The sequence below is a fragment of the Rutidosis leptorrhynchoides genome, chromosome 2 (assembly GCF_046630445.1).
Source record: "Rutidosis leptorrhynchoides isolate AG116_Rl617_1_P2 chromosome 2, CSIRO_AGI_Rlap_v1, whole genome shotgun sequence".
NCBI lineage: Eukaryota > Viridiplantae > Streptophyta > Magnoliopsida > Asterales > Asteraceae > Rutidosis > Rutidosis leptorrhynchoides.
The window spans coordinates 668,585,687-668,600,470 of NC_092334.1; the positions used below are offsets into that span (position 1 = coordinate 668,585,687).

The window sequence follows — 14,784 nt, forward strand, 5'->3', positions numbered from 1 at the left end:
AGTTTGGGGTCTGTGTTCGTAAAAGAAAAATATGCTAATATTCAAACACTACCTATATAATTACATTATGGACAAAAAACGAAAGAGAAGAAAAATGTACCGTGATCAATGTAGATGATTTGAGCAGACTATAATTAAAAGGGTGATCACGGGTTTGGAAGATGCTGACAATGACGTTGCTAGGTTTCGTGGCTCGTAGGCTTTGTTCGGTTTTGAAGGCTCGATGTATGTGTAGGTTTCATTTTGTTTCGTAGCTGATGCGTTGTTTTTGTTGTCATCGTAGTCTCGTGTGTTTTTGTTTCCGGTTAATTTGTCGTGTTGTTGATGTTGGAGTCTTGTCGTGTAGGTTGTTGGGTTGTTTTGTTAGCTAGCTTTTCTTGAGTCTTGTCGTGTTGTTGGTGTTGGAGTCTTGTCGGGTTAATTTGTCGTATTTTATTTATAAAAATGCTTGCCTTTCAAAAAATAAAAATAAAAATGAAATAGACAAATGTACCCTCGTATCCGTCTCATATTACCTCCGTCTCAAATTAATGTTTTGAGTTTTCAAAGTTTCTATTTTTAACTTTGACTTTAAATATATATATATATATATATATATTATTTTTTTTATTTTTTTTGTGATTCAACATTTGATAAATTTTATATGAATAAATTGAGTTATATATATATATATTTTCACTTTTGATAAAAAAATTTCAAATATTATATAAAAAAATTACTCTATATGTGAAGTCAAAATATTGACTTTAAAAAGTTCAAACAAAATTATTAATTTGGAATGGAGGGAATAGTTTTACTCCGTAACATAATAGACTAGTGTTGGTTACCCTCGCATCCGTCTCATACACAATTTACAGTAATTGAACCAGTGTTGGTCACAATGATCATCGTTCACTTATTTAGTTGTGATCGAAGATTGGGCGATACTTTTTACAAATTGTTATGTAGTATCACATTAAATTAATGCATACTTTATTTATGTTTAGAAAATCTATAATTGTGAGCGAAGATTGCCGTAATTTTTATACTTAAAAAAATTTAATTTGTTAATAATAAAGATATAAATTTAATTTAATTTGATTACCTACTAAAACTAAACATATTTTACCCAAAAAAAATGGGACAAGAATACGGCAAGTAGTTTATTTTTCAATTTAGTTTTAAAATAACCTAAACCCGGAATTACGAAAAATTTGGGCAATCAAAATCGTGCGCTCCAGCGGTATACATTCAGCGGTTTATTTCAAAATCTAAACCGATGAAACTCCAGTATAAATTAGTTTTCATCTAATCGAACATCAAAATTATCAGATACAGTTATCTTCCTCGCGTTCTTTTTTTTCTTCTCTGAGATGTAAGTTAATTCTTACTGTATTTCTTAATTTTTTAATTGCCAAATCGCATATATATAGAACTTTTCATATATCTGCAATTTTCCATGCATGATTTCGTGAATGCTAACTACTACAAATTTATGATTTTGCGAGTTATATATAAAATAATAATTGATTTGCACCGTATGTTCGGTCATGTTTGATTCATGTTATTTGGTTGATATTGTTTCACACAAAGCACAGTTAGGGTTAACAATAATACCATTTATGATTCTTGAAAGTGATGATAGAAGTTTTTATTATGTCTCAAATTTGGGTATGTAACAGTAACTAATAGTTTCACTTTTACTTTTACCATCAAATAGTATTCTGAATTTAAACTTTTGGGGTTTTACATATTGGCAGATCCTGAAAATATTTGGCAAAATAATTTTCACAATAACATAATGGATTAATTTATATTTAGTTTGTCTATAAAGAAAAATTTGTCCGTAGACTATTAATTTTCTATAAATAAAGCCACAAAGGACTCTTTGGCATGATTCATATTTTGCATGATTCATATTTATATGCTCCGTAGTTTTATTTGTTTAGATGAAATGTTAATTTAGATGACTCCATTTTCTTTTGTTGATATAGTGATGATGTCATCCACTACAAATTGGTTCGACCTCACATCCGATTTGAAGATTAATATACTCCACAGAATCGGTCCTCCTGAAATACTTGAGAATGCGCAAAAAGTGTGTACTGATTGGTATAACGTTTGCAAGGATCCTTCTATGTGGAAAGTCATTGATATGTACACCTTTACGGAAAAAGTCAATTTGCCTACATGTACGAAAATGAGTAAAATTGCTGTTGATAGAAGCCAAGGTCAATTAACTGAGATGGTCATCCCGAGGATCGGGACTGATGAGGTTCTTATGTATGTTGCTGCTAGGTATGCAAGATTACTAATGATAATATATGCAAATTTAATGTGTATTGATTATTATGGTACATAATTATATAGGGATGCTTTACCAATCTGTATTAGAATTAATCAACTTTTTTTATGGTTTTTTTGACAGGGCAAGGCAGCTTAAACGTCTTACAATGGTATGTAGTTTTTTTGATCCGTCTATTGAAAGTTTGGCTGAGGCATTGAAAAATTTTCCATTGTTGGAGGAGCTCATCATGTACGCTACAGATATCTCGAAGGAATTTATTATAAGTGCTGGCCGTTATTGCCCGTTGCTAAAAACACTGATTATTGATCAAGGATCTCATGGATTTTGTAATACATATTGTCCACTTAATGATGAGATAGCTGTTGCCATTGGGGAGAACTTGTAAGGATATTAGGACCCAAAACAACGCAAGTGATTCAACAAGATCACTCACCGATAGTAATTCTACAAGATTACTAACCCACTTAATGAACGAAAGATTATAAATGCAAGAAATGTAAATCGACACAAGAGATAACGTGGTTATATGCAATCGTTGTGATTGCTTTAGTCCACGGACCAACTAGAGAATGTATTTACTGAATATTTGTGGTGTGTTTACAATGAGTTACAAGAGGGTCTATTTATAGAATGATTTAAGGAGTAAGCTAAAAACAATTCCTTGAAGCTTCATGTGAGTTTCCTGATAGCTTCATGGAGACTACATGTGAGTTTCCTGACAGCTTCGTGGAAGCTACACGTGAATTTCCTCACAACTTCGTAGAAGCTACATGTGAGTTTCCTAACAACTTCGTGGAAGCTTCGTGTGAGTTTTCTGGAATCTTCCCTCTAATTGTTTAAAGTTCTCCATATCTCCAACAATCTCCCACTTTGAGACTTTGAACAAACCCAACCTTCGTCAACCCAAAATATCAACGATCTAACCAAGAACGTTAAACCACCATTATACCGCCAAACTCCATTTGGGACACGCACACTCAACACATACTTCGGATGAGCAGACTTTCGATACAAGGTCTTCAACACTACTTGTTAGAATTGAAACATTAACTCTCTAATTCTCTAGTTGGGGTCTTCTCTCATCAATTCATTAGAAGACCAATTGAGGTAATGCAAAACCTCAATTTCACTGTCGTAACAACCTTAGTAAACATATCAGCAGGATTCTTCGTACCAAGGATTTTCTCCAATAATAAAGTACCATCATTTATATGTTGTCGAATAAAATGATACCTTATATTGATGTGTTTCGTACGACTATGAAACACCGGATTCTTCCCAAGATGAACCGCACTTTGATTATCACAATTCAAGACGCAATAGTCTTGTATTTTACCCAACTCACCTAAGAAGTTTTTCAACCAAACAAGCTCTTTAGAAGCTTCTGCAATAGCCATATATTCGGCTTCGATGGTTGATAAAGCAACACTCTTTTGTAGTTGAGACATCCAACTAACCGCCGTCTTTCCTATTGTGAAAACATAACCCGTAGTGCTTTTCCCCGAATCATCACATCCACCCAAATCAGCATCCGCATAACCCCTAAGTATGAGATTGTTTTTGGAGAAACACAATCCCATATTAGAAGTACCTTTCAAATAACGAAGCAACCATTTGACCCCTTCCCAATGCTCTTTCCCCGGATTAGACATATAACGACTTACAACTCCCACTGCTTGAGCAATATCGGATCTTGTACAAACCATGGCATACATAATACTACCCACGGCCGATGCATATGGAACTTTTTCCATCTCCATTTTGTCTCCTTCCATTTTAGGTGATTGACTTTTCGATAGCTTTATCGTGCTACCCAAAGGCATAGAACGAGCCTTTGAATTTTCCATGTTAAACCTCTCTACAACTTTCTCAATATATTTAGATTGAGACAAGTATAGAGTACCCTTCACACGATCACGCACAATACTCATGCCAAGTATTTGCCTAGCACCACCAAGATCTTTCATCTCGAACTCATGGGAAAGTAATCCTTTCAACTTGTTGATTTCGGACATGTTGGAACCTGCAAGTAACATGTCATCAACATACAACAATAAGATTATGTAAGAAGACTTGAATTTCTTCAAGTAGCAACAGTGATCCGCTTCACATCTTAAGAAACCAATCTTCTTCATAAACTCATCAAACTTCAAGTACCATTGCCGAGGTGCTTGCTTCAATCCATACAAACTTTTCTTTAGCTTACAAACCCACTTCTCTTTACCCTTTACCTCAAAGCCCTCGGGTTGCCTCATATAGATCTCTTCATCAAGGTTACCATGTAAGAATGCGGTCTTCACATCTAGTTGCTCTAGATGTAAGTCCTCAGATGCAACCATAGAAAGTACCAAACGAATAGTAGTCATCTTCACCACCGGTGAAATATCTCTTGGTAGTCAACTCCTTTCTTTTGTTGAAAGCCTTTAACCACCAAACGAGCCTTGTACCTTTTCTTGCCATCCAACTCATTCTTGATTCGATACACCCATTTACTTTGCAACGCCCTTTTATCATGAGGTAACTTCACTAGTGACCAAGTTTTATTCTTCTCAAGTGACCCCATCTCTTCTTTCATGGCAAGCTCCCATTGTATGGATTCTTTTGTCTTTCTTTCCTCAAAGTAACTTTCGGGTTCACCATTCTCGGTATAGAGCAAGTAGTTTGCTGATGGAGAATACCTAGGATTAGGTTTGGGCACTCTAGTCGAGCGTCTTAGTGTAGGAGCAACCGAAATGGTTGGACCAGTTTCATTTGTGTCCTCCTCATCACTAGAACTCGCACTATGTTCGGAATCATCATCGCTTTCCGAATCATTTCCATCATTAGCATTTTCTGACGCCTCACCGTTAATTGGCAATTCATTGTTACCCGTACTCCCACTAGAACCTGCAAGATCATCAATAGAAACATCGTCAAAAGTAACATGACCCAGTTTAGGACTCCCCGTTTCCGGTTTGCCATAAACCGAATCTTCATCAAAGGTAACATCACGAGAACGAATCACTTTTCTAGCCTCGTTATCCCAACAACGATAACCCATTTCATTCGACCCGTAACCTATGAAAGTACACTTCTTTGACTTAGCTTCAAGCTTGTCGCTATCCGCATCTTTGGTCTTCACATAAGCATTACACCCAAAGATCCTAAGGTGATTATAACTCACCTTCTTACCTTGCCATTCTTCCTCGGGAATTTTGAGGGTCCCCTGTTAATCAAATAAGCCGCCGTATTAACCGCATCTGCCCAAAACATCTTAGGCAAACTGGCATGTAGTCTCATACTCTTAGCCCTTTCATTTAACGTACGATTCATACGTTCGGCGACCCCATTGTGTTGCGGTGTCTCCGGTAGCGTTTTCAACATTCTAATACCAAACTTTGCACAATGGTCTTTAAACTCAAGACTACCATATTCCCCTCCATTATCCGACTTCAAGCACTTAACTTTCAAATTAGTCTCATTTTCTACCATAGCTTTCCACTTCACAAAAGTATTAAATACATCGGATTTAGCTTTAAGAAAATAAACCCATACCTTTCGAGTGGAGTCGTCAATGAAGGTGACATAATAGCGAGAACCTCCATGTGATTCTACATTGGTTGGACCAAACACATCCGTATGAACAAGCTCCAATTTCTCCAACTTAGGAGCATTTCCCGATTTCCCAAAAGTCACCTTCTTTTGCTTCCCATATACACATGGTTCGCAAAATCCAAGTTCTACCTTTTTCAAATTTGGAATTCTCCCACTCGAAACAAGCATCTTCATACCCTTCTCACTCATATGCCCGAGTCTTCGATGCCATAGAGTTGATTCGGACTCAACATTAACCGTAGCAACCACCGTGTCTTCATCAAACACTTCAACCATATAAAGAGTTCCCCTTTTATGTCCATGAGCCACGACACAACTACCCTTAACCACCTTCCATTGGCGGTTTTCAAAAGTAACCGCGTTACCTTCATCATCTAATTGACCAACCGAAATAAGTTTTCTTTTTAATTTAGGAATGTACCTTACATTTTTCAAGGCCCAATTAGAGCCAAGAGTAGTCTTCAATACAACATCTCCAATGCCCTCTATATTGAGTTGTTTGTCGTCCGCCAATCTCACCTTGCCTTGATATGAACGAAAATTCTTCATCATGATTTGGACATGAGTAGCATGAAACGAAGCTCCCGAATCCAAAATCCAAGACTCCATAGAATTTTCAACACTACATAAAAGTGCATCATCACTTTCTTCCTCGGTCAAGTTCACACCTTTCGCCGGACCATTTTTACAATTCCTTTGAAAGTGTCCTTTTTGATTGCAACCTCAACAAACAGCTTCACTTTTATCTTTGATGGATACCTCTTCTTAGACTTCTTTCTACCCTTCTTCTCACTGCGATCAAATTTCCTACCACGGTTGTCGGTACTTAACAAAGAACCGGATATCGATTCCCCCGAGTTTCTCCTACGAGTATCTTCACCAAGAATCAAATCCCTTATTCCTTCAAATGCTAGCTTAGTAGTTCCTGTAGAGCTACTAACTGCGGTAACCGTACCCGACCAACTTTTCGGTAATGATGAAAGTAAGATTAGTGCCTTTAACTCATCATCAAACACAATATCTACCGATGCTAACCTCGATATGATGTTGTTGAACTCGTTGATATGATCCGTTGCACTCGTAGCTTCCTTCATCTTCGTATTGAACAATTGTCGCATGAGAAAAACCTTATTAGAAGCGGTAGGTTTCTCATACATGTTAGAGATTGCTTTCAAGCAAGCAAACGTCGTCTTCTCATTCACAACGTTGTATGCAACGTTCTTAGCAAGTGAAAGACGAATCGCACCCAAAGCTTGATGATCCAAAAGCGTCCAATCGGCATCGCTCATGATTTCGGACTTGGTCTCTAACAGAGGTTGATGTAGCTTCTTTTGATACAAGTAATCTTCAATTTGCATCTTCCAAAAACCAAAGTCTCTCCCATCGAATCGGTCGATTCTAAACTTCCCGTCTTCCGCCATCGTTCCCTTAACGAAACCTTGTGCTCTGATACCAGTTGTAAGGATATTAGGACCCAAAACAACGCAAGTGATTCAACAAGATCACTCACCGATAGTAATTCTACAAGATTACTAACCCACTTAATGAACGAAAGATTATAAATGCAAGAAATGTAAATTGACACAAGAGATAACGTGGTTATATGCAATCGTTGTGATTGCTTTAGTCCACGGACCAACTAGAGAATGTATTTACTGAATATTTGTGGTGTGTTTACAATGAGTTACAAGAGAGTCTATTTATAGAATGATTTAAGGAGTAAGCTAAAAACAATTCCTTGAAGCTTCATGTGAGTTTCCTGACAGCTTCATGGAGACTACATGTGAGTTTCCTGACAGCTTCGTGGAAGCTACATGTGAATTTCCTCACAACTTCATAGAAGCTACATGTGAGTTTCCTAACAACTTCGTAGAAGCTTCGTGTGAGTTTCCTGGAATCTTCCCTCTAATTGTTTAAAGTTCTCCATATCTCCAACAGAACTTACATGAGTTAAAGCACCTTAAACTCTTAAATAACGGTGTTTCGAACGTTGGGTTGAAGGCGCTTATTGATGGTTGTCGTCAGCTTGAATCACTTGACTTGAGTCTGTGTTCGAATCTTAATCTCAAAGGAGACGTAGTGAAAAGATGTAAAGAACAGATTAAACGTCTAACTCTGCCCCAACCTCATCGTCTTACTCTTCGCGAAATGCATGAAATCTTTGGATATCCTCATAATGATAATGATGAAGATGATAGTGATAATGAAGATCTTGATCGAGAAGTAGAATTAGTGGACTATTTAAACGACTATCACATGGACTATTATATGTATGATGGTTACATGTGATGATCAAAAGGTGAGTTACTCTTGAAATAGTTTGCTGACACTTGTAGTTGTTTTTTAATCGTTAACTGATTCTGTTTTTTTTCTTCTCAATCTGCAGTTGATGTGTGCAAGAAAGAACCTTCTTTTGGCCTTGTTACAAAACTCAAACAAGGGTAGTTTTTCTTTGGTATTCAGTACCTTGCTTATGTTTTTAATACCGCTCTTTTTAGACCTCGGTTGTTTCTATTATCGTTTCAAACTTAACTAGAAAGTATGAATGTTTGTTTGGGTATTTGTTTTTGGAATTGCATTTCTCTGAATGTGATTGAATGTTTTACATTTGCATGTTTGATGGAGGTCTTTGCTTATTGCTTATTGATACTATTTTGTGGTATTTAGTTTTTCATACTTAATGATAGCGAAACCAATCAACCATCCGATATGATCTAGCAATCTCGCATGTCTTGAAAAGGTCGAAACGGTTACGAGATAATTCGATTAGATTGTGTACATCCAAATAAAAATACCTGTAATATTATGGTTGTACCTTTTTATAGTAGTGAATAAGGAAAACTTTCACCGTTTTTAACCGGATATAGTGAATGAATTTTTTCCTTTTTCAAAACTAAATTATATGTCAAGCAGAGTTGGCGAAAGTACAAGTACAATAGATAATTAGAAGTATATATTTTCGTCTTATTTCATTTGGTTTGGCATCAATAATAGCTTCTGGCTGTATTCTTGAACCAAATATCAGTTAATTAGAAATGGTATACATATAAATGTAACATAAAGTTCTATGTTCTTTTTCAGACTAGCTTATAAATATCCTTTTTGTTATAATTCAGTAGGCTTATAACTACCTTTAGTAGTTTGATTCTTGACAATAGTACTACATATATTAAAGAAGATTGAAGTAGAGAGCAAAACTATTTTTATTCAATAGATGGTGTGCTCAATATGGTAGCTTACACCCCTTATTTATAGTATATAATGTACTGTGCATGATAGGTGATATAGTAATAATATATATAATATTGTTAGCCACAATTGACTTTACAACACTCCCCCTTGGATGACAGTGTTATTATCATTTAGAGATCAATAGTACTGACTCGTTAAAAACCTTGCTAAAGAAAACCCAGTGGGAAAAAACTTTAGTTAGGGAAAAAGAGTGCAGTATAAAGTTGACTCCCCCTCAAGTAGGCATCGCCTTAGCCGTTACATCTTTTGAACATGCCTCATGCCAATATTGTGAACGTGTGTTCTGAAAATAGCAGTTGGAAGTGCTTTCGTGAAAAGATCAGCAGAGTTTTTGCTGGATTGAACATATCTCATTTCAATCTGGTTGTCCTTAATGAGATTTTGAGTGTATGAGAAGAATCTAGGAGGTATGTGTTTTGTTCGGTCACTTTTGATATACCCTTCTTTCATATGTGCTATGAAAGCTGCATTATCTTCATAGATAGTTGTTGGACTTTTATCACGTTCTAGTCCACAAGAATCAGTAATGAGTTGTGTCATTGATCTCAACCAAAAACATTCCCGAGTAGCTTCATGTAATGCAATCACTTCGGCATGATTTGTTGATGTTGCAACAAGTGTTTGTTTTTGAGAACGCCATGATATTGCAGTACCTCCATTTAGGAATACATATCCATTTTGAGATTTAGCTTTATGTGGATCAGATAAGTAACCTGCATCTGCATAACCAATTAAATCTTGTTTTGATTCGTTAGAATAAAATAATCCTAAATCAGTAGTTCCTCGAAGGTATCGAAATATGTGTTTGATCCCATTCCAGTGTCTTTTGGTAGGAGCTGAGCTGAACCTTGCCAACAAATTAACTACAAAAGAAATGTCAGGTCTTGTACAATTTGTAAGATACATAAGAGCTCCAATTGCACTAAGATATGGTACTTCTGGTCCCAGGATATCTTCATGATCTTCACATGGATGAAATGGATCAGTGTCAACATTAAGTGATCTAACAACCATAGGAGTACTTAATGGTTTTGCTTTGTCCATATTGAAACGTTTTAAAATCTTTTTCGTATAAGTTGTTTGATGTACAAGTAAACCATTAGGCATATGCTCCATCTGCAAACCAAGGCAATACTTGGTTTTTCCGAGATCTTTCATTTCAAATTCTTTCTTTAGAAGTTGAATGGCTTCATGGATCTCTTTATTTGTACCCATGATGTTAAGATCATCGACATAAACAGCTATGATCACATATCCGGATGTTGTTTTCTTAATGAATACACATGGGCAAATAAGATTATTGGTATACCATTTGTTTATCAAGTAATCACTTAATCGTTTATACCACATGCGACCCAATTGTTTCAACCCATATAAAGACATTTGTAACTTGATTGATTACATTTCTTTTGGTTTTGTATTGGTTGCTTCTGATACCTTAAGTCCTTCAGGTATCTTCATATATATATATATATATATATATATATATATATATATATATATATATATATATATATATATATATATATATATCACTATCAAGTAATCCATATAGATAAGCAGTCACAACATCCATGAGATGCATTTCTAAATTTTTAGAAACTACCAGGCTGATTAAGTATCTAAAAGTAATTGCATCCATAACAGGAGAATAAGTTTCCTCATAATCAATTCCTGGTCTTTGGGAAAAACCTTGAGCTACAAGTCTAGCTTTATACCTTGTAACTTCATTTTTCTCATTTCTTTTTCACACAAAAACCCATCTATATCCCACAGGTTTCACATCTTTAGGTGTGAGAATGATAGATTTGAAAACTTTTCTTTTATTGAGCGATTCAAATTCACCTCGTATTGCTCCTTTCCAATGATCCCAATCATGTCTATTTTGACATTCCATGATAGATTTTGGTTCTGGATCATCATCATCATTCATGATGTCATATGCAACATTATATGAAAATATCTCATCAAGATTTTTCATTTCATTTCGGTTCCATAATATTTTTAAATGTGCATAATTGATTGAAAATTCCGTATTGACATCATCAATCTCCTCTGCAGAAGGAGTATTGATTTGTGGTTCTTCTTGAACACTTTCTTTTACCTCAATATCAGCTGATTTTCTTTTTCAAGGATTTTTATCTTTGGAACCAATTGATCTTCCACGTTTCTGGCATGGCAAAGACTCAAGAGCGACATTATTGCTAGCTTTTGTAATTTCAATTCGTGCTGGAGCATTTGCTGCTGGTATATATGATTTAGTCACTCTTTTAGTATCTGTAAATGCATCAGACAATTTATTCGCAAGTTCTTGCATATGCATTATTTTTTGAACTTCAGTCTCGCATTCTTTTGTGCGAGGATCAAGATACATTAATTGAGGTTCACACCATGAAACATCATTTTCTTTATTTTTTATTTCTCCCCCTAATCTAGGGAACAATGTTTCATTAAAGTGACAATCAGCAAAACGTGCTGTAAAAACATCACCCGTCATAAGTTCAATATATCTTATGATTGAAGATGTTTCATATCCAACATATATTCCCATCCTTCTTTGAGGACCCATTTTAGTGCGTTGTGGTTGTGCGATAGGAACATAAACCGCACAACTAAATGTTCTAAGGTGGGAAATATTTGGCTGATGACGTGCACTTGGTCTAATGCGAATTAATGATGCAGCATGTAAAATTGCATGACCCCATACAGATACTGAGAGTTTTGTTCTCATTATCAATGGTCTAACTATTAACTGCAATCGTTTGATTAGTGATTCGGCTAAACCATTTTGTGTATGCATATGGGCAACAGGATGTTCAACAACAATCCCAATAGACATACAAAAATCATTAAATGCTTGAGATGTAAACTCACCAGCATTATCCAATCTCACCCTTTTAATATTATAATCAGGAAAATGTGCTCTCAATTTAATAATTTGAGAAAGAAATTTTGCAAATGCCATATTTCGACTTGATAATAGACAAACATGAGACCATCTACTAGATGCGTCTATTAGGACCATGAAATATCTAAATGGTCCACATGGTGGATGAATTGGTCCACATATATCACCTTGAATTCTTTCAAGAAATATTGGTGATTCTTTTTCAACCTTAAGAGGTGATGGTCTTATTATCAATTTACCAAGTGAGCATGATGTACATGAGATAAGTGCATCATGAGGGATCTTTTGATCCGTCAATGGATGTCCATGTGTATTTTGAATTATTCTTTTCATCATTGTTGATCCTGGGTGGCCTAATCTTTCATGCCACAGATTGATCATTACAGGATCACATGCCTTTTCATTAACTACCATGTGTTCTTCTAGTACATTTATATATGTATGATGTAAACCAGAACTAAGTCTTGGTAGTTTTTTGATGTTATGCGAGGTGTATACGAAATAGTTATATTTTTATTGCGAAATACTATTAAATACTATACAATTTAACACAAGTTATTTATTTATTTATAGAGTGGATATATCTAAACCTTGCAACAACACTTATAGGCAGTGTACCTAATCATACAGTAGTGTAGTTTTTAGTAAGTTCGGTTTATCCACAGGGAACTAGCCAAGTTTAACGCTATATTTTTAAACTATATTTGTGTATATATATATATATATATATATATATATATATATATATATATATATACACACACACATATATATAAGTAGTATTATTATTATTATAAAAAGAGAGGTTTTTACCGTTTAATGACTGGTTTGTCGATTTTATGTCTTAAGTCACAATTAAAACCTAATGTAAAATATTAAATATAAATACAACTTAATTTAAAGCGTAAAGTAAATAACGATAATAAAAGTGCGATAATTTAAAGTGCGATAAATAAAATGACGATAAATAAAATTGCAATAATTAAAAAGTACGATAATTAAAAGTGCGATAAGATATAAAATAAAGGAATTATGCTTATTTAAACTTCCGTAATCATGATGTTCGACGTGTTGATTTTAATTTATTACCATGGGTTAATTGTACTTTGTCCTGGATTATTCGATATGTCCATACGGTTTTGTCCATAATAGTCCATCAGTCATAAATATAAAGTGCGAGGATCTTCGTCAAATTATCCATATACCCGAAGTCAAATATTCCAACTAATTGGGGATTCGAACTGTAACAAGGTCTTAATAATTTGTTTAATGAATACACCAGGTTATCGACTGCGTGTAATCCAAGGTTTTACTACTTTGTTAACAATTACACCAATTACCCTTGAATGTAATCCACCCCTGTTTTAATGAGTCCATTAACTATTAATCCATTCCCGTGTCCGGTAAAATGAACAATTATTCGTATTTATAGATATCCCGCCCACCGTACCCGATTAAGCGTGTGTGGTTATATATAGATACGTCAAATTATAACCTTTATATTAAATTAACGAGGTATCGTTTAGTTAATATAAAGCCCATTAATAGTCCATAGTCTAATTTCCACAAGTGTCGTTCTCTTTTCCAAACCCCAATTATGGTACAAAGCCCAATTACCCCGTCTTAATATTTAGCCCAACATCACGATTACTTCGGCTTAAATAAGCATAATAATAACTTAGCTACGAGACATTAATTTAAAAAGGTTGAACATAACTTACAATGAGTATTAATAGCGTAGCGTTACACGGACAGAGTTTCGACTTACAAACTTAAAGCATTTGCTAACATAACCTTATTATTAAAATTAACTTAAAATTAAAATTATAATATAAAAATAAATATATATAGAGACAGAGTGAGATTGAATTAAAAAGGGTGTACTCCAACTCGTCCGAAATCGTGGTATTTATAGAACCTGGCCACACTGTTCTTCCCATGCAATCGCATGGAATCATAGCTTCCAGGCCATGCGATCGCATGGCAGCCTTATACTGGTCACAAAGCATAAAAAACGTGGGCTGCTCGTATTTAAATATTATATAATATAATATATATAATTTTATATAATTATATATATATATTATATTATATTCTTGTGCTCCGTTGACTTGTAATTTTAGCTCCGTTGCGTCGCGCGTTGATAGTTGGTTCATGTCCCGGATCCGGATTTTTGAATGTCCTTGCGTACGATTTAATATCTTGTACTTTGCGATTTGCGGCTTGTACTCTTGTAATTTTGAGACGTTTCTCATCAATAAATTGAACCACTTGGATTGTACTTTGTACTTTTTAGCTTTTTGGTCGTATGCGTCTTCAAATCGTCGAATCTATCTTTTGTCTTCACTTTTTATTATTTAAATGAATATTACTTGTAAATAGAACAATAGCAACTAAAAACTTGTCTTTCTTGAAGGATAATGCTATGAAATATATGTTCGTTTTTAGCATTATCAAATATTCCCACACTTGAGCGTTGCTTGTCCTCAAGAAATATAGAACTTGAATATAACTTTACTAGAATCACTTATTTATTCTTCACACTTTGTACATCAGTGATTTTAATACGGCGGTATGAACAATGGTAGTAACGATGTGGTTTACAGTCCCACATGACTATAAAAATTTAGATCCTTTAAGAAAATTGGATCTTTATGAAAACATTTGATCTTTTTGAAAATTCAATCTAGCTTTTACCCTAGATAAGTTTTCCGGAATAACCCTTCACCGGTGTTTGCAAAAT

General features: G+C 34.8%; 1 protein-coding gene across 1 annotated transcript; it reads left to right on the plus strand.

The window, feature by feature from the left end:
* The first annotated feature begins 1,945 nt into the window (after nucleotides 1–1,945).
* Nucleotides 1,946–8,326, plus strand: LOC139890247 (putative F-box/LRR-repeat protein 9). Its single transcript, XM_071873141.1, has 4 exons — nucleotides 1,946–2,277; nucleotides 2,408–2,668; nucleotides 7,801–8,159; nucleotides 8,268–8,326. The coding sequence occupies exons 1-4, from the start codon at nucleotides 1,946–1,948 to the stop codon at nucleotides 8,324–8,326; spliced, it is 1,011 nt and encodes a 336-aa protein (XP_071729242.1).
* The last annotated feature ends 6,458 nt before the right edge of the window (nucleotides 8,327–14,784 follow it).